At 38.9% G+C, this 19,821-nt stretch overlaps 4 protein-coding genes across 6 annotated transcripts; 2 read left to right on the forward strand and 2 right to left on the reverse strand.

The window, feature by feature from the left end:
• Nucleotides 1-220: 220 nt before the first annotated feature.
• On the reverse strand, nucleotides 221-8,566 carry dusp22a (dual specificity phosphatase 22a). Its single transcript, XM_040164689.2, has 7 exons — nucleotides 8,082-8,566; nucleotides 7,035-7,068; nucleotides 6,401-6,483; nucleotides 5,866-5,915; nucleotides 2,892-2,966; nucleotides 2,589-2,760; nucleotides 221-1,354 (listed from the first exon to the last, which is right to left on the reverse strand). The coding sequence occupies exons 1-7, from the start codon at nucleotides 8,100-8,102 to the stop codon at nucleotides 1,178-1,180; spliced, it is 612 nt and encodes a 203-aa protein (XP_040020623.1). The 5' UTR covers nucleotides 8,103-8,566; the 3' UTR covers nucleotides 221-1,177.
• Nucleotides 8,567-8,974: 408 nt separating this feature from the next.
• On the reverse strand, nucleotides 8,975-11,351 carry cox4i1 (cytochrome c oxidase subunit 4I1). 2 transcript variants are annotated; one of them, XM_040164712.2, is made up of 5 exons: nucleotides 11,265-11,351; nucleotides 10,413-10,489; nucleotides 9,691-9,855; nucleotides 9,409-9,540; nucleotides 8,975-9,292 (listed from the first exon to the last, which is right to left on the reverse strand). In XM_040164712.2, the coding sequence occupies exons 2-5, from the start codon at nucleotides 10,486-10,488 to the stop codon at nucleotides 9,156-9,158; spliced, it is 510 nt and encodes a 169-aa protein (XP_040020646.2). In that variant the 5' UTR covers nucleotide 10,489; nucleotides 11,265-11,351; the 3' UTR covers nucleotides 8,975-9,155. The 2 variants fall into 2 exon arrangements, with proteins under 2 accessions (XP_040020646.2, XP_040020656.2); XM_040164722.2 differs by having other exon boundaries at nucleotides 11,269-11,335.
• A 39-nt stretch (nucleotides 11,352-11,390) lies between these two features.
• On the forward strand, nucleotides 11,391-14,531 carry emc8 (ER membrane protein complex subunit 8). Of its 2 annotated transcripts, XM_040164675.2 has the most exons (6): nucleotides 11,691-11,909; nucleotides 12,217-12,293; nucleotides 12,373-12,442; nucleotides 13,107-13,201; nucleotides 13,312-13,475; nucleotides 13,598-14,531. In XM_040164675.2, exons 1-5 carry the CDS (start codon nucleotides 11,697-11,699, stop codon nucleotides 13,469-13,471), a joined length of 615 nt encoding a protein of 204 aa, XP_040020609.1. In that variant the 5' UTR covers nucleotides 11,691-11,696; the 3' UTR covers nucleotides 13,472-13,475; nucleotides 13,598-14,531. The 2 variants fall into 2 exon arrangements, with proteins under 2 accessions (XP_077940998.1, XP_040020609.1); XM_078084872.1 differs by having other exon boundaries at nucleotides 11,391-11,909; nucleotides 13,312-14,531.
• A 971-nt stretch (nucleotides 14,532-15,502) lies between these two features.
• gins2 (GINS complex subunit 2) lies at nucleotides 15,503-19,755 on the forward strand. Its single transcript, XM_040164699.2, has 5 exons — nucleotides 15,503-15,925; nucleotides 16,181-16,295; nucleotides 18,580-18,679; nucleotides 18,795-18,921; nucleotides 19,201-19,755. The coding sequence occupies exons 1-5, from the start codon at nucleotides 15,836-15,838 to the stop codon at nucleotides 19,327-19,329; spliced, it is 561 nt and encodes a 186-aa protein (XP_040020633.1). The 5' UTR covers nucleotides 15,503-15,835; the 3' UTR covers nucleotides 19,330-19,755.
• The last annotated feature ends 66 nt before the right edge of the window (nucleotides 19,756-19,821 follow it).

The raw sequence follows: 19,821 nt of genomic DNA on the forward strand, positions 1-19,821 counted from the left end.
CCCTGGGTCTTGTAAAGCAGCATTAATTAGTGATCTGCTGAGAATAATTTAACTTTTTAATTTAAAATCAACGTGGAGATAAATTCTAGAAAAGCTGCTTTCTCTTTTTAATCGAGCAGCTTCAGACAAGCAGTTCATCTAGAAGTGAGCTGTGAAATATAAAACTAACCACATATATAGTCGTCTTCTCTTCCCAGAATTACATCCATACAGACACAGGTCGATAGAATATATTTATTAGCATTTCTGATTTTTTGTCAACCCTGCATTTTATTATAAAACACAAACAAAAAGCATCATAAATACAGAATTGAAAAAACTTACCAACAGCCATTAACCTTTAACACACATAACATGTAAATCAGCTTTGTCACAATAAAAGATTCAGTAAAATCAGGGAGACTTTCACATTTGCACATCGGCAGTTTATTCTTCATATGTATTGTTGTGCTTCCCAATTCAACTTGCTATGCGTTACTTAAAGGAACGTTTCACCAATTTGTAAACTTACTCCGGAGGTTACTTCTAGTTTCAGATTCTTAAATGTCCATGGTAGAATGTTCTCTGCAACTCTACAGAAAACCGAAGCAGTTTACGCACAAATGACCCATTTATTTAACAGGGTGATGAACAATAGAGGGTTTGGCCTTTTGAACTTTTGTCCTTTATTTCTTTTGTTCTGTAACTGATAAAGCCGACTCCCACCCCCCCTCCCGCTAACCGCTGTTAAATATATATGAAAGGGACACACCTATTTGCGATGAACAATACATGACCATTATTCGCTTACAGTGTAGTTATGCAATGTCCAGTTTTTACACGTATGACCCGGACAGGGCACAAACTGGTCCATGTCGGAATAACTGCTAAGAATTTTGTTTAAGGGGATTTGATTGTCCACCAGCATTGACTGGATATCAACATAACTGGAAAGAAATGTTCCTTGCTGGTAGTGGACAAACGTCTAAAGCCCAATTCTAACCCAACCACCACGATTAGACAGCTGTAATTAAAGTATGAAATATATTTCATATTATTCAGAGTTGAACAAATGCCTTCAAGTTGGATAAAAGGTTGATTTGGAAATAGTAATAATAATAATAATAATAATAATAATAGATACTGCCATTTAGAGACAGCCTTGGGCAGGACATTAGCATCGTCAGAGGTCCATGTTTCAGCTGCTGCCTTCAGGATCAGCAGGGTCTGACGGCCTGGCAGGATTTATCCAGCGTCGGTCTGCTCCTCTCCGCTGGCTTTCCTGTTGCTCGGTGTACTGGCTCAGCAGGACACCCACCTGTTCCTGGTCATTAAATGGACTGGGACGGAAACTGGACCCTAACCATGTGCGATACTGGGAACAAGATGTTAGGATCATATTACCTTACAATGTTTAATATCTCACTATCTACAAGTGTATATTGGTTTTGGCAGATAACACTGTATTTATTATCTAGCCTTTCACACCTCTTTCTGGACTATTACAGTAGGTTTATAGACCACTAAGTTATGGGACGTGCGCTTCATGTCTTGTTACTGTGATGGTAGATTTATGCTGCATTAGTGACTTTGGTCTTAAGGATTCCTAACTTTCTACCTGAGGTGGGAAAGCACAAATACCATTTCCCTTTAAATCCTCGAAATCAGTACAAGAACTACAAACAACTAGAATTTTTTTCAGTCATATTATGTTGCAAGACGCTGACAGTAAGACTGGACACGTGATGGGCAGTACAACGCTAATGCAATCTCAGCAAACCCCCTGCAGTTCCCCTTCTCTACACAGCGGCTGGGCCAGTGCCACTGCAGTGAAATCACACACTCGCTGCCCCCCAGTAACTAATGTTAAAGCTGTGAACAGCAATGTTATATGACACATACTGGCGGAAGAGAAGTTATGTGGAGAAGAAAGCTCAACATAAAAATGTAAAATAACGGATAATAAATCAGTGTCGTAGTTTTCTGATAACTTTAAAGCCGTAATCATTTTTGATCTGCCGTGCATTCTAAAGGTACTAAACGTTAGTTATCGGCATGGAAACAAATGCTGGTATGTTCATCTCCACCTATTACGGATCAGTTTTAATGTTTAATGTTTACTGTGAGATTCAGATCAATGATCCTTTCTTAAAATAAGTGCATGGCTGCACAACTAATTACTGCTCTATAGGTGGAACTTGAGACTTTCCCGATCCCACTATTCCCACGTTAATGTTACGCCTCTCTTCCACTAAAGAAATGTAGAAACCATTTTAAAACCATGGCAATTAAATAGTCACAAATGAGACTGTCATCCATTACTGTTAATGTTACTGTTAACTGCTAACATAAAGTTAAGCACCCACACTGTGCGTCATCACATACAGTTCCTGTGCACGTCTACCAACAACAGCACGTGACACACAAAGCTAGAACTATGCTCAAGAGGAGAGCGTGGATTTCTTGAAATTGAAGAAATCTGAACATCTTAAAAGATAACCACTCAAAATCCCTTTGATTTAGACAGCAATCTGTCAAAGTGGGCTGTAAACGGTGGGTCTCTGGTATCTGCGCATACATCATGTCTGTGGGTTCCTGCATGCGTTTACCTCTGACACTTGTGTCGTCTGGTACTCCTGCAGCTGCTGCTGGAAGCCAGAGTTTGGGCCGACAAAGGAGCGAACAGCCTTGACTGCAGATAGACACTCATCCCAGTTGTAGTGGGTGATGGTCATCAGGTAGGCCACCACCATGGTGGTGCTGCGGGACACACCTGCGAGGCTGTAGCAAAGCCGAGGACACGGCTTGGATATCGTCAAACGGCAACTTCATCACCTTATTTCTTCATGATAAGCGGTGAATAACAGAAGGCCAGGAAGTGACTGGTTTCAGATTTAGACATAAAAGCCTACCAGTGAACAAGACAGGATCCGCCATTCAGGCGGCACTCGTGGATGAAGCCGATGCACTCTTTAAAATGCTGCAATCTGCCAAGGGAAAAGGACAAGAAGGGGACTTTTAGCACATTATACAAGACTGCACTTTGCAGTACAAAATAAAAGGAACTAATGCTACGATAGCATTTGGACTCTTGCACATTAATTCAGGAAACAAGCTGTCAGGCTACAAAGTATAGGATATGAGAATGCACACCTTGAACTGAAACTCCTGGGTCGAGTCCCTGATCTTTTGTGTTTCAAATAAACTACCATGACCTTACCCTCGGATTCTGACGGTGGAAAGTAATGATTTAACCTCCACTACTCTAACTTGTTATGTGGGAAAAAAAGTTAAATCTACGCAAACAGAGAATATGTGGTCAACCAAACCTCAGACAGCGGGGGAAGGCAAGGGAAGTAACTGTCCTGCATTTTGTTAAGTTGTAACGTCAAATCACTCCGTGTCTACAAAATCAAAATCAAAAAATGCAGCAAATAATCTCCTTCCTCTTGGTGGAACAATCATGGTGAAATGCTACTGTCCTCATAATTAAAACATTATGACTTGTACTGCAGTTGTGTTGGACCAACTTGCGTGACTCTTCTCAAATCCACTTAAAAGCTAAGAAGTACTAAGAACACAATGTAAATTGATCCCAAATTAAACTGAAATCGCTTATGATCACAGAAATCATTTTAGGCTTTTAGAAATATAATTGCAGCACACTGAGGTGCAACTGCTCCTCAAATCTCCAACTTACAGTCAGGAAACACTGATGTTGTTTTGCATAATCGGGAAGTGCATGGTTGATGCCACTGTCTCCTGAGCAGATGCTGGTTACTCAATAGCAGACAGACTAACAGACTGGGGCTAAAATAGATTGACTGGCACTTTACTTTTTTTTTCCTTTCCTTCTTCGTGAGATCCAAACTCCTCTTTAAAAGATGTCTCCTCAGCACTTAGTTCTGTCTTCCTAGCAAAGATGTTTCCGGCGGTCTTGTTTAATATGCAGAAAATTTGAGGTTTTGACCAGTTGAATCTTGAAAAAAATACCGATACAAATTGTTGAGCTAATGTAAATTTGAAATGAAAACATACCCAGTACAATTCTATGGTATGTTACAAATGATATTCAATACATAAAAAAATCATATTGATGCATAATACTAAAAATGCATAATGTTGTTGTGAACCAACTACAGCATAGTGGACACTCCTTGAACAAATGCATATGTTGTTTTGGAAATGTTTGATGCAAATGAGTTCACACCTTCATGGTCTGTGCACACTGAATTAAACCATAGCAGCCTGGTCATGAAAATATAGAGGAGGGGAATCCCTGGTCCTGCACAATCATGTTCATGTGCATGTTAGAAAATACATCAAATCAACATTTAAGGTAATTAAATATATCTTATAAATGGTATCACTTAACCACAGCTTCTTTATTACTGAAATTAAACCTTTTATAGTTGCAGGTTCTTTTATTGGTCTGCATCTCTGGGGTTTTCTGAGTTCTCGACCAAAATGCACCAAATAAAGCTTTGCTTTGCGCTGGTGGGGCCTGTGTTGACAGTTCGTCTCCTCTTATGGGCTATGACAGGCCGCCTATGAAAATGTAAATTAGGGCAATAAAATCAACCGACTTACTGACATCCATTCCAAAGTGCAGACAAACAAGCTTTAAGGACCCTTAAGGTATTTCAGATGGTTTCACACAACTACAGACAGAGCCAACGAGACAAAAAGCGTCCCTGCTGTGGCTCTCACACGTGGGAGGGGCCATCAGACCCGTCTGGCGCGGAGCACAGCGGTGCGTCAGTTGGCCTCACCACTCCCGTCAGTCAGACCAGTGATTGTGACACAGGGGGGGTCGAGGCCAACAGCCAGATGTCACTCTTGGCTTTCCTTCCTGTGATGCCTGAGGGAAGGACACTTGATTACGACACGGGAGGTCAGACACCTCCAGCCCAATCAGTAACATCCAGCTAAAGATCCCAAGTCGCATTAGTTTACACAGCTCCGTTTCCTTCTTTACAAAGTAAACTAACCTCAAATACGCACAAACCTAAAACAGAGTCTACTCTCGCAACCCGGCAAAACAAAACGCGTTAGCTGACTCATGTATAAACTCAGGCAGCATTAAATTAAAGTCTTCATCTTCAGTCATTGAAACGTCTCTATTTTGTCATTGTCTTTGTCCCATTTTAACATGAAATGACGTTCAGGCACCAACACAGCAGCAACAAAATCATCTCTCATCGGCTCTGACTTCACAGTGCAAGCTGTTAACCTGCTGTTCTGCATAGATCCTCAAGCTGCAGGACATGATTGACTTCTGTTTTGGGCCCTTAGCCAATGTTGAGTGTTTATTTACTGCTCTTATTCTTGCATGAGATCAAAAGACCCTACAAAATAAAATCAACCCAAATGCAATGACTAATGTGTTGTGTCAGCGGCCGCTGCAAAGTTGGAGGCGCGGCTCAGGCCTCTTTCAGACCCATCTGCCCCCGATGAACAACTTACACATTGAACTCTATCTCTAGATATAAATGTAAAGATAAAGAGAGAGAGAGGGAGAGAGAGATAATAATAATAATTGGTAAATGATTTAAATAAACTGAGAGCTCTTAGTCCGCTCTGCTTTCATTTTACCAGCCATAGTATGAATTAAGCCATAATCCGTTAGTAAATGCCAAAAGAACTGCGCACATGCAATTAAAAAAAAAAGTTTTCTAAACTGAAAAAAGTCCCCATATAATATTTGTAACGGTTTGCATTTGGCAGTCACACCCTGGCACAGAATTTGCAGGACAATAGTGTTGAAATAATACTGCCTGACTCATTAGTGCTTCTGAAACCACGTGGACATTGAAATGAAAAAATTGGAGATGCGACCCGTGTCTGAGTGTGTTAGTGAGTGTTAGTGCGTATGTGTCTACTCACAAGTTCTGGCTGGAAGCATCAGCTGCATGAATACAAAGATACGTCACGTCCTGTAAAACATACATGCATAACAACAGAAACAACATTGAAGAATAAAGGCTCTACGTGTGTGAATGTTACCTGGAAATCGCCAGCTATCGACTAAAATAACGGCACAGGTACGTTTAGCAGGTGGGCATCAGTTCTATCTTAACTGAGCCCAAAAACTTTGAGGTCTGGAACCCAGAAAAATGTATTAGGTAAATGTGTAGCTTAAGGTGCGTCTATAATTTTACCATGAATTTAAAGCTTTACACCTATTACCATGTAATTACACATTAGAGCAAGTTCTTAAACTTGCACACAACTAATTATTTAAACTGCCATTATCAGGCATGATACTCCATGTTGCTCCAACCATAACTCATCACCACCCCCAGCTGGCTGACATGATACATCACAGTGTTACATGCAAAGTCATACAAAAATGTAACTGTGAAGTTTTCACAAGAAATACAGACTGTTTTGACGTAACCAACGAGGTCTTTCCACTGACCTCAAACACAGGCTTGGCATTGTTGTACACAGACAGGATGTGGGTGATGCCATTCTTAGAAAGGCTTTCTCTGTTTTCTGCATCTGGGACAAAGAGAGATAGAAGTATATCCCAGCAGAGTCAAGTCGGTAGCTGATACAACCACAACCAGTTGTAGTGTAAGGTGCCGCACAGGACGTGTGTGTTTATTCTCCTGCAACTTCAGTCGGTATGGTTAGGCCTCGGGTGACTTGTTCCTGTCACTTATACTAATTTGAGCCATAATGCATGGCCCATCATGTGGAGAGATCATCCCGGCAGCTAAAGATAGAAACCTGCAAGTGCCACGTTAGCTGAGATGTTGGGGGCCATGGAGCGACACCCAGATGACTGCGTAGCTTACATGAAGCGCCACCGTCTTTTATGTTAAATGCCGCTTGGATCTCTTTCCTCTGACATACAGCTTTGACAGAATAACTAACTTTTAGGTACAAAATCCATTTACAGGCATTAGTGCCGATACTTCCGTGTGCTGCATTAAAATGCCGACAAAACAAGCAATATGTTCAAGAATGCTGTCGGTTAAGGTCTGGTGATACTCTACTGTATGAATCCACGCCACAATCATTCATACAGGCATTCATGTTTGACTTACCTCTTATATTCCCAAGGTAAAGCCCGTCCACAACCTGTGAAGCAGAAGTCAAAGACATGTTGCATTTAGGTTAGATATTATTGCAGTCCAGCTTCAAAATCTTCACTTGAAAATGAACAAATGTCCTGGGTTGAGCCAGGTGGATTTAAGGTTTAGGGTTTAAAAGGACCAAATCCTGCACATCATTCCCCACAGCCATAGAAGGCCTGAAGCAATGATGCGTGATTATAAGGACAATGTGATGAGTGGCAAGAAGCCACAGAGTAGTGCTGCACTTTGGTATCATCGAGGAAAATCGAGTGCTAGATTCACACTCATAAAACGCAAGAGCGACCTGTTGTGGCAATTAAGCCCCTTGGCAGTGGCGAAGTTTCGAGATTCAAATTAAATATACAAGACTTACTATATTGATTCCTGTTTGAAAAAAAGAAATTGTACTAAACCTGTGGTGGTCAAATGTTTTTGAACTACAATGGGCACCAATGTGGTGTTAGCCGTGAACTTTTTGCAATAATTTGAAAAAAATATCGGTGATAATTGTGAGAATTATAACTAATTATAATTAATAATTAATAAAAGTGAGAATATGTATAGAATAGCATAGTCATAATAAGTATAATATAATATATTGATTTGATCCTAAAGAAAGGTTGCATGATTCCCTCCGAGGAACAGCAACTCTGGATTTGGTCTCCTCAAAAACATAAGAATGAATCAGATATTTGGAACAATAAGAATCCTTTTGACATAAGGTCAACAGATCTCAACCCAGAGCATTATTCTCGTCCAAGTCTTTTATGTTTACCCATTATTAAAGCATTCAAAGGAGCTATACGCAGTACTTAAGGCTGCTGCAAAGATGGACCACAAGATGATCCATTATTTGGTTTGTTCCCATGCTTATTACCAGCGTGGGACGGGGGGAAGCATGTCACGTGATTGATTGAATGACGCAGGCAGCTACCAGCTACACCTTGGAGAATGCGCCACACAATAAGAAAAGGACAACATCTTAACCCGGGTACATGGAACAAAACCAAAGCCTACCTTATTCATTCCATTGCCCATGATGACTTCGAGCCTGTCCGCGATGAGCTAACACTGCTACGATATTTTAACATGGACTTTGAATGGAAAACCCGCGGCTCGACCGGCTAAAGACAACAGGGGACAACCTTTGCCCGAGTCGCTGTGTCGGATTTTAGACTCATCAACGCGTTTAAGTCCCACCACCCACCGTAAAAACAACAATAAAGGTTGTTAATTAAGCTTCAGCGGTGTCAGCTGCGACAACAGTTCCGTCACGCTGTATCATCTTCTGGATTGTTTTGACGTGAAACAACTGGCTCATCCGGTAAGTGACGTCACAGCATCGGCTGCACTGACGCGCAGTGCGTGCACCGCGGGGACAGATGTTCTGCCCCCCGCAGAGACCATGGTGAAGCACTAGAACCAGTGTGATCACATGTCGGTAAAACGGTCTGAAGGCGGGAGCCGGCTCGCACATTTTGTACCCGCACTTCACTTCAAGCATTGGGCGGAAATGTCGATAACCGGAAATGGTTTTGTTCCGGATCTACAGGTCCGAGCGAGTACGACGGCGAGGAGTCTTGTTCTGGAGAACGTTAGTCCCAATTGTAAATAATGTCGTTAGCTCTACTTTTGTTTGGTAAGAAAAGGAATGTGGATCTTGAAGTGAGGAGATGTCCTGCCGGCACCATTGCAAGTGATGCTCTCGGATATATTTATTATGGCAACTTAACCGGAAGATTCACCTGCATGAGCTCACAACAGATCACGTAAATGAAAAGTGGTAACTAACTCCTACAACAACTTAAGTAAAATCATCGATGGGGTATAGTTCTTCCTTGTTCACATGCAACAGTCATTACATATAAAGTATTATTACATACGCAAACACAATACAAAAGAGAGGTTAATTCAGCTTAACCATTTTTATTTGTATTTTTATCATACACAACGACCGTAAGAGGAAGGGGCCTTCCAAAATGCACAGACTTGGGTAATGTGGACAATTGAGAAATACAGAACTATTGGTATTCTTGTATCTTTGAGTTGGTCTGCCTTTATCTCCAAGTGTGTCCTGGTCCTCAGCGTCCTTTACTTTTTCCATTGCTTGTTTTCGTAGTCCCAGTTGGCTGAGAAGCCCTCAACTGGATTCATTCTCATGTCCAACATCCTTTGCAGCTCCTTCTGTTTGTACTCTGGATCAAATGTGTGTGGCACGGGTCCATACACTGCAAAGGGACACATTGTGTTGAGTGGTATGCTTAATTCAACTCCATCAAGCAAGTGTAATACAGATAATTGCATTCCTGTAATTACCAATCTTGCCATTAGACGGCATACATACCGAACTTTCTCTGCCAGAGCACAAGCAGGCCAGTGAGGCCCATTAGGAAAAATATCCCTGCGACCACACTTTTCCACTCTGCCGATTCCTGGTTCATCTCAGCAAAGCTCTGATGGAAGCTGATGCGGTACACTGAACATTCAAAATAAAATCTAGATGATTACAATTGTAATAGATGAAATACGGAATCACAATTAATGCATTACAAAATGAATCAAACATTTGATATTAAAATTGGTTTGAACCACAATTATGAATGTTTAAAAAAAACTGCAGTCATACATGCAATCTTCTCATCAGCAGAGAGAGCAGCCCAGGCGCCCTTCTCTTTCTCCTTCAGGGATGCCTGGGCTGGACTCAGGTTTTGCACATAGCGGATGTCTGGGAGGGGATTCTCCCGCCTGTCAAAGTAGGCAGGGAGAGTGTAGTCCTCTACCTTAGCAACACCTGCATGAGATGACAAAGAATGCCTCAAAATACAAGTTTCACTATCACCTAACACCGTAATTAATGCAAACCCTTTCAGCCATATAATTTGTATTACAAATATTACATGTTTCATTACCCTGGTATAAGACAGTATGCTAATAAAAACATGCATCAGCTGTGTACTAATCTGTACTGGTGGCTGGTAAATAGGTCTCAGCTTCAATAATATACAAACAGAGTGACAGATTTACAGTATCATGTAGTTAAGAAATTGAAAAGGTATCTAAAGGTTCTTACACGCCAGAAGCAAATAACAGAATAGAATAGTGTTGTTGGAAAACGGAAAAAGAGTTATGTTCATATAAACAAGCTAACATAATAAATAATCGCCCCACTTGAATGACATTTGTTAAGTGATTTTGCTTTAAAATAAAAAATACCAAAACCATTTGTCGTTTTGTGTTGTAATCCCAGATTAATGAGCCTCGTTGGCAATTGATAGACCAAATAACAAGACGTTTAAATCATTAAAAAAAACTACCCATGAAAAGAAGGTCAGCCTGGGTCACCCTTACCATGTCCCCCACGAAGACACACAGATGTGGAAATGGCACGTTTGCCAACAAGGCGGAGGGCTCTGGAGGCCAGCATTCTGTGGATAAGGTCATATGAAAGATGTGTCCAAACTTAAATACATTTAAACATAGTGACATGTATGACAACATATCTGTGCTGGTCTCGACATATACAGGATATTAACATTACTTCATAAATCCACGTTAACGTAGGTTAGCAGGTGCTGGGTATTTTAAGAACAGATATTTGGTATTTGTCAGATGGATACCTGCATTCAAACTAACGTTGGGTCACGTTGCTTGTACACAACTTACAATATTTATTCATACGCACTTTAGTTTAAATTCATATATAGTAATTAACGTTAGGTTAAATTGCGTTAATATTGTACCAAAACACAGGTCTACCATAAGGTACAAAGCTGCGCAAATGCTAGCGTTAGCGTTAGCTGCAAAGACAAGGTCATACGGCCCAGGAAAAACAATCACATGTATGACGGTTCTACGAGCCCAGACTGTATAAGTACGTAATACGTTCCGATGTACTGAGATTGGATTCACGAGAGAAAAGGGAAGACTACTTCAACTGATAACTATCTGCACGACACATCCGCCATCACAAATCCGATGCTACAAGCTAGCGAAGAGCTACCCGGTAAATTAGCCCGTTTTAGCTCCGCTCCAATCCGACAAAGTCACTTGTGCACAATTGATTATGTCGGTCGAAATGGCCCCATTAACATTGGGCCTTTACTTTCTTTCGAATGTGTACAATGTCAAAATGTGTGCATGTGATAACGTATGATATAATTATAGCTAGTTAGAAAGATGTTGATTAAAAAATAATCCGACCTACTGTCTCTTCCTTGCTCCCGTACGCCGATGCTCTGAAAGGAAGTATAACGGTCCCCGGAAATACGTAACTCGCGTTACTAGGAGGTCAACGGACCGGAAGGATGATGCTTTGTGCTCTCATTTTACGACACGTACAGTCCGATTTACGGCACCACCGGTGCTGCAGAGACGAGAAGACGGTGGAAGCAAGACCAGCTTAGATTTCGCAACACGGTTGCAGAAAGACCATTGTCGTTTTTTCTCATTGTAAATCGTAACTTTATATGTTGGTGTCAGTCGTGTGAGGCGGATATCTACTTTTCCTTTGGCAATAACGTCGGCTAGCCAAAGCAGACCGCAGTCCCTTCTCATCGTGTGGCCACTCAACTTCTACCGATCTGTCCATTTCTTTTCTTTTTTTTGACGGATTCCGCCGATTTTCTCATCAACATGCCAATTCAGCTGACGAGTCAGGCTTACTGTAAGATGGTTTTGCATGCTGCCAAATACCCTCACTGCGCCGTCAATGGGCTGCTGGTGGCAGAGAAAATGAAGGAGAAGAAGAAAGACTCCCACGGGGAACCGGTCCTCTGCGTGGATTGTGTGCCGCTGTTTCACGGCACTCTCGCTCTGGCACCAATGCTGGAAGTGGCTTTAACGCTGGTAAGTCACAGTTCCACGTGGGTCCACCTGCTGCTACCAGACAACATGGACTGATTCAGTTCTTGTTTTAAACCGTTTTCATTGAACTTCATAGTCATTATTAGGCTGTGTTGGACTCATTTGCACTGCCTCGCTAACAGGTGCTTCTAATATTCTGCTGAGTCAGAATCAGTTTAACCCACAAACCCATATGTAACAAATATAGTTTATAGCCGTGCCGTGTTGGAGTGAGTTCCTTGTGTCCCAAACAAAGTGGACTTATTTAGTTCATCTCTTGATGTGACCGTCTGACCTCTGCTGTCCTCAGATTGATACTTGGTGTAAAGAAAATAATTACGTCATCGCCGGATATTATCAAGCCAATGAACGCACAAAGGATCCAAGGTACGATACAAACACCAAATGAACACCGACACCTTGCTGTTCTGAGAAAACAAACCACTTTTAATGATCCCTCTTTCAGACCCAACCAAGTGGCAGAGAAAGTGGCTGCCAGGATTTCTGAGAACTTCAGTGACGCAGCCATTGTTATGGTAATAATAGCTTTTTCCAGAGTGCTGTCAATTGACTATAAAAGGTTTGGTCCATTTCCCTGAAGTTAGGCAACTTTTTTTTTTTTTTAAAGCATACGGTGTACTTTTTGGTTAAACAAATGTGTTCATCAGTTCAGTGGATTAAAATGAATTAATTTATCACACCAAGCGCCACAATCTGAGACTTGTTTTGTAGCTGCAGACCATCATAAAAAGATAAATACAGAAAATGGTGTTGAAACATTTTGAAAGCATTGATGTGAGTTTAGTTTGTTTTTGCATTGAGTCCCACTTCCAAATGGCGCCTATGCTCTTACCCTGAAGACTTCTCCAGTTACCCGATCATCATTCAATAATGGGGTGAAATGAATGAAAAGCAACAATAGGTTCCAGATTGGTTGCATTCATGAAGATACGATCTGCTTATTGATTTATTTAGTAATGTATCAACAACATTTTAATGCACCTGGCTGCCAAGATGTTAGAAAAATATGTATAATATCTATGATGCTATTTTTTTATAAGGGTTCGCTTCATTGTAAAGTATACATCATTAGTAATTGGTTCCCTAAAACATGCCAGAAACCGGCCTGGTTCTGTGCAGCTACTCCTAACAGGTCTGTGTCTATACTCAATCTGTAACTTTTTGTTTCTTATCAATCAGGTGGACAACAGTAGATTAACAATGAGCTGTTTCGAGCCCATTGTGCACATCTATGACCACCATGAAAACAAGTGGAAAAGCAGAGAAGTAACTTTGTAAGTACTGCAATCCCCCTGTTCTCTCATTAACTAGCGAAATAGTGGAATTTTTCAGGTTAATGTTTAATGTTTTTATTGAGGGATGTTTTTGTTTGTTTGTCTTGCAGTGACTGTTTTGAGGACTGGAGCGAAGCACAGAAGATCACATCTGCTCTGTTAGAGGGCCGGTCCTACGAGAACTTGATTGACTTTGACAATCACTTGGACGATCTGAGGAATGACTGGACCAACCCGGTGATCAACAAGTCCGTCCTGGATCTATGCTAAGCCAGTCAGTCCCCAGTGCAAAACACATAGAGAAATATTTCTGCAGTTTCAGCATGCATGATGCTACTTACTGTGTAGCACAGGAGTACAACAATACTGAACGCATGACCTTTGTTCCATTAAAAGCCCCTCTGCCCGAGAGGAACCTACGGAGCACTGACCGGTTAGGCCGACATCTCCGAAGTGCGAGAGCCATATGTGCTGTGCTGGCACGTGTCCACCTTTACAAGGTGATGCTGACGTGATGAATGCAATTTTGTGTTTGACTGCAACTTTTGCGTGTGTTTTTTTCGTTTTGTTTTTTAAAATCTTACAATGGTTTGTGTTTATTCATAGTTGTGTGCATAAACTTAAATTCTATAGTAATTTATCTTTTTTTTTTTTTTCCTTCTGAACAATACATCAGTAGCCATACAGATCAGGACTTTAAGCAGATGAATGTACAAAGATGATTATAGATGCGTGTTTTCTACTTTAGGTGTAGTTTGTTTAAAACCGTTAAATTCAAATATAGAACTGTATTCTGAAAGTGCCGTTAATGTGGGCAGTTAATTTAAAAACAAAGCAAAACAAACAATTTAAACCTTAGATGAAGCAAAAGAGGCAGAAATCATAGTTCACTACTAGTTTTGTCTTCTATTATCTTTGTCTTATCTATTTCAAAGGATGTGACTTAAATAACTTATTTTTATGCGAAGATTTCTATGACTGATGTCTCCCGGTACACTTAAGAGTTTAATTCTTCTGATTATACACACATTGGTGAATTGGCTTTTGATTGTTCAGAAATACAATATGTCAATGAACGCGTGAATGTATGAATTTAGCTTTTATTTTGGGAATCTTTCATTAGAATTAGGTGAGTTTGTATTTATGCTGCTTTAAAGCCTACTATTAAATAAGTTAAGTTAAAACATTTCAATATATAGTGTCATGAAACCGTCCTACTTTTCTGTTTCAAATTAAGCAGCAAGAGCCATTAATTAAAAGGTGTGATTGTCACATTTTTTGCATATGTTTTATAAACTGAATGTACAATAATATCCCTTTTGGAACCAAATGTTTTGTCGGCTCAAGTCCTTTAGTAATTTATTCTGCAGGGTTATAGATATTTACCACTGCCGTTGACACTTAAAGGTCAACTTATTGTCAGGCCTCCAGGTTTTGGTTTGATTATTGGTGGTTTTATCAACGGGACAGCATCATATGTAATCTTTTCTACACCCGTAGAATGGTGAATATTAGTATGTTTTGTCACTTAGCATGACGCAACTTATATGAAAACTATGTTGTAACTGACATGGCGAAGTAGGAACACTACAGAAAAATAATGGCGTTCAATAAACTTATGAATTGCCTAACCTTAAAAATGTTACCAGGTCAGAAAATATAACAAAAAAAGGTTTGAAAAGTAAAGTGAACTGAATTTAAGTCTTTGTCACAGCAAAAGTCTGTCATTTTACAACATACATTAAAAAAAATAGGCTAGAATTCCCGTTAATATGTGATTTCGAGCTTCCCGGACTGCCTGTTAAGTTTTATAATTTTAATGACAACTGCAACACACGGAGGAAAAGATATTAACCACTAACTTTCCTCTTCATGGCAACAGCTTGTTCCTTTGAACATCAATGCTGTTCCTTAAAGTCATTCCAGCCCAGCAAGTCACGTTTGACTTGCTGGGCAAAATGCATCTTCATAAAAATTACGTAGTACGTAGTTCTCACAATACAACAATGGTAAAAACCTATATTATATTATTGCTTAAGATAGAACTATCCAATAGTACTTAAAGTAAAGGTGTATAACACAACAATAAAAATGACATTTCACGACATTGAATAATAAAAAAATGAATAAATAAAAAAACATCAAACCACTATTTACCTCAATATAAGTAAAAATGATAAACCACGATAATGGGACGTTCTGTATAATGCAAGCAGTCTTCGATATATCGTAGTAACCTTTACTAAATGGTTTGCACCGCTCCGTCACCTGGTCAATACTGCCACCTGGTGGTGCCGACCTGCAGATATCGTTTGTGTCACGTGTCCCATTTCTTCTTTCCGGTCCAGACAAATGTCGTTCTTGAAAGCTGCAATAATTAGCATCCTTCAAATTGACAAACTTTCTAAAGATACGACACGTATGTAGAGATACGATAAAAAAAAGTGAAATACGATAAAAAAAAAAGTGAAAATCGTCACCAAGTGGAGAGCACGTGACAGGTTATGACGTAGCACACTCCTCCTACGTGTTCCGTGTACGTTCGTGTGAGCGCCAGCGCGGGAAAAAGTGGACTACGATGTGAGCTCGGGTAAAAGTATTTTTAGCAAATCAAACTTATCCAGCCAGTCAGCTATGGATCCCTCGGAGGTAGAGTTCCTCGCCGAGAAAGAGACGGTGAAGATAATACCAAACTTCAGTTTGGATAAGATCTATTTGATCGGGGTAAGTAAGTAAAGTAAAGTTACGTGTGTTCGTCAAGACGTGGTTTTACGCGTTTAGGCAGTTGGTGTTTGTTGTTACGTGTGTTCGTCAAGACGTGGTTTTACGCGTTTAGGCAGTTGGTGTTTGTTGCGTTAGCCTCAACAGCTAACGGCAGCTTAACTCAAACCTGATGGATCGTCATACAATGGGTCAGTTTAATGGAAACTAGCAGCTGTAATCCACATACCGTTAACGGTGGTGTTTTCCTCCCGTCAGGGTGACCTGGGTCCCTTCAACCCCGGACTGCCGGTCGATGTTCCTGTGTGGCTGGCCCTCAACTTGAAACAGAGGCAGAAATGTAGAATAGTTCCTCCTGCGTGGATGGATGTTGGTGAGATGTACAATGCAAACAACTCTTTGACCTGCTTTCAAGCTGACTGAATATTACATGTGGGATGTATGTATGTATGTATGTATGCATGTATATGTGTGTGTGTATGTGTATGTAAGTAATATATATATATATATATATATATATATATATTACTTACATACATACATGTGTGTGTATATATATATATATATATATATATTACTTACATACATACATGTGTGTGTATATATATATATATTACTTACATACATACATGTGTGTATATATATATATATATATATATATATATATTACTTACATACATACATGTGTGTATATATATATATATTACTTACATACATACATGTGTGTATATATATATATATTACTTACATACATACATGTGTGTATATATATATATATATATATATTACTTGCATACATACATGTGTGTATATATATATATATATTACTTACATACATACATGTGTGTATATATATATATATATATATATTACTTACATACATACATGTGTGTATATATATATATATATATATATATTACTTACATACATACATGTGTGTATATATATATATATATATTACTTACATACATACATGTGTATATATATATATATATTACTTACATACATACATGTGTGTATATATATATATATATATATATATATATATATATACACACATGTATGTATGTAAGTAATATATATATATATATATATTACTTACATACATACATGTGTGTATATATATATATATATATATTACTTACATACATACATGTGTGTATATATATATATATATATATATATATTACTTACATACATACATGTGTGTATATATATATATATATATATATATATATATATATATTACTTACATACATACATGTGTATATATATATTACTTACATACATACATGTGTGTGTATATATATATATATATATATATATATATATATTACTTACATACATACATGTGTGTATATATTACTTACATACATACATGTGTGTGTATATATATATATATATTACTTACATACATACATGTGTGTGTATATATATACACATGTATGTATGTAAGTAATATATATATATATATATTACTTACATACATACATGTGTGTGTATATATATATATATATATATATATTACTTACATACATACATGTATGTATGTATGTATGTATGTATGTATGTATGTATGTATGTAAGTAATATATATATATATATATATATATATATATATACACATGTATGTATGTAAGTAATATATATATATATATATATTACTTACATACATACATGTATATATATATATATGTATGTATGTATGTATGTAAGTAATATATATATATATATATATATATATTACTTACATACATACATGTATATATATATATATATTACTTACATACATACATGTGTGTATATATATATATATATATATATATATTACTTACATACATACATGTGTGTATATATATATATATATATATATATATTACTTACATACATACATGTATATTACGCCGTTTTATGGTCTATCGGAACCCAAGACTAGATTTATTCCATGGCTGCATCACACACAAATGTTGCTGAGAGCATCATTTCAACACATTTATCGAAAGCCTAATGCTTCTAGTGTAGTGAATGTGACTGCATAATTCACCTTTGTTCTCGTTTTGTTGTACACGCAATTGCGACTGTTCCGGGATCACGGTCCCTTTAAATGTTTTGTTATGTTGTGACGTAGAGTCCCTTGCTTGTGAGGTTACAGGGCTGCGCCATCTTTAGTGTTGTTATGGTAATAATAAACGAGACACACGCTGCTGTTCTCAACTCGCGGAATTGCCTTTCATTACAAACGCAACTTCCACACTAGCATCCTTGCATCAAGCATCCTCATTTGAGATTAGCAAAGTAGACGCTGAGTGAATGCGATGATTTGTTTACGCCTGTTAATCATCAATAACATTTTTGTCGATATTATTTACACTTCAAACTGTTCAATGGGGGTGCGGTACCATGACAGGGCTGGCGTTATTCTGGCGTTTTTGTTATCGTCAACACTTGCCACTAACACATTAGTCCATCTCTGGATGGCTTCGGGCTTCCCACCCTTTCTACGGGATTGGAGTCTCTTCCAACCATTCAGAAAGACCGTCTTTAGTGCAAGATGCTGAAGAAAAAAAAAACAGACCTATATAAGATGCTGACATGTATGCAAATTTGTGGTTTATTAAATGACAGTTTTTGGCTCCCCTGCTGTTTCTGATGTGCAGAGAAGCTGGAGGAGATGCGAGAGCTGGAAAGGAAAGAGAACGCCTTTACGCCTGCTCCCAGTCCTTACTACATGGAGCTGACCAAGCTGCTGCTGAACTAGTGAGCCATTTAACCCCCACAAGCAGCATCCGGACCTTCCTTCTTATGGTGCTCATATTGTTAATGTGTGTCTGTGAAGTCTACATCACATGAGGATGTGTGTGTTTGTCTTTAGTGCGTCAGACAACATCCCTAAAGCAGATGAGATCCGCACGCTGGTCAAAGACCTCTGGGACACGCGGATTGCCAAACTCCGCCTCTCCGCCGACAAATTCATCAGCCAGCTGGAGGCTCACGCGAAGGTAAAGCTGGCCGTGGAGGTTCACACGCTGCGATCTTATAGGAGTGTAACAATCAAACAGTTCATTAGTCAATTGGCAGAAAACTATTCAGCTTTTTTTTTTTTTTAAACAAAAATGCCACAAATTGCTTTCGTACATTTTCTTTATTGTGGATCAATTCATTCAAAAAATGTAACGTCTAATTTGAAATGCCCACCGGTGATTTTGTTGAAATTACAGAAATGTATTAGCGCTAATTCTTACCGATAGAGCTGTAGGTAAATGTGTCTCTCTCACTAGCTGGACAACCTGACTCTGATGGAGATCAACACCATACGAGCGTTTCTTCTCGACTCTCTGAACTGCATGTACAAACTACGCTCCAATCTGCTGCCTGGCTCAAGTAAAGGACAGTTCACGGACTATTGATCCGCAGAAGGCAACCGGTTTGGATTCTGGACTGATCTGATCAGCCTCGGACTGAAGTCTGTACTTTCTCGTTTTAAGTTTTAATCACAAGATGTATGTTAATAGTTGATTGAGGCTTAATGACTTTAGCGCAGCTTTTTTAAGGAGTTGTACATATTTCTTCCTGTGTAACTTGTGTTAAACATTTAACGATTTAAGAGTGCTCAAAAAATATTAAAACTGCCACAATATTTGTGTATGTCTCTACATGTCAAATGAATTGTATTATTTCTGGGCTACTTATGTTTTTTTTAGGAAATTGATTGTGGGATTTTTACTTTTTGGACAATTGAGAGAACCAGTGGTTGGTCTACTTCCAAAAAAGTTAATTTTCTGATGTAATAAAAGGCTGTCTAGTACAATAAAATTTGGCACACTGCTATGAAACCTTTTTCTGAATTTCTATTCAGAAAATTCTACCAATGTCAGCTCTTGGAGGGACACTTCCTTCCA

This window comes from Gasterosteus aculeatus, chromosome 12 (assembly GCF_964276395.1).
Source record: "Gasterosteus aculeatus chromosome 12, fGasAcu3.hap1.1, whole genome shotgun sequence".
Taxonomy (NCBI): Eukaryota; Metazoa; Chordata; class Actinopteri; order Perciformes; family Gasterosteidae; genus Gasterosteus; species Gasterosteus aculeatus.

Excerpts from the sequence above, each read along its gene's own strand:
- dusp22a (XM_040164689.2), bottom strand. The coding sequence starts at position 8,102 with ATGGGCAATGGAATGAATAAG. Across the intron at positions 7,069-8,081 it reads TGGGCAATGGAATGAATAAG|GTTGTGGACGGGCTTTACCT; the intron begins GTAGGCTTTGGT and ends TCTGCTTCACAG. Across the intron at positions 1,355-2,588 it reads AGACGACACAAGTGTCAGAG|TATCGCACATGGTTAGGGTC; the intron begins GTAAACGCATGC and ends TCTTGTTCCCAG.
- cox4i1 (XM_040164712.2), bottom strand. The coding sequence starts at position 10,488 with ATGCTGGCCTCCAGAGCCCTCCGCCTTGTTGGCAAACGTGCCATTTCC. Across the intron at positions 9,856-10,412 it reads GTGTCTTCGTGGGGGACATG|GTGTTGCTAAGGTAGAGGAC; the intron begins GTAAGGGTGACC and ends CATCTCATGCAG. Across the intron at positions 9,293-9,408 it reads GCTCTGGCAGAGAAAGTTCG|TGTATGGACCCGTGCCACAC; the intron begins GTATGTATGCCG and ends GTCCCTTTGCAG.
- gins2 (XM_040164699.2), top strand. The coding sequence starts at position 15,836 with ATGGATCCCTCGGAGGTAGAGTTCCTCGCCGAGAAAGAGACGGTGAAG. Across the intron at positions 15,926-16,180 it reads ATAAGATCTATTTGATCGGG|GGTGACCTGGGTCCCTTCAA; the intron begins GTAAGTAAGTAA and ends TCCTCCCGTCAG. Across the intron at positions 16,296-18,579 it reads TCCTGCGTGGATGGATGTTG|AGAAGCTGGAGGAGATGCGA; the intron begins GTGAGATGTACA and ends TCTGATGTGCAG.
- emc8 (XM_078084872.1), top strand. The coding sequence starts at position 11,697 with ATGCCAATTCAGCTGACGAGTCAGGCTTACTGTAAGATGGTTTTGCAT. Across the intron at positions 12,294-12,372 it reads GAACGCACAAAGGATCCAAG|ACCCAACCAAGTGGCAGAGA; the intron begins GTACGATACAAA and ends TCCCTCTTTCAG. Across the intron at positions 13,202-13,311 it reads AAAAGCAGAGAAGTAACTTT|TGACTGTTTTGAGGACTGGA; the intron begins GTAAGTACTGCA and ends TTTGTCTTGCAG.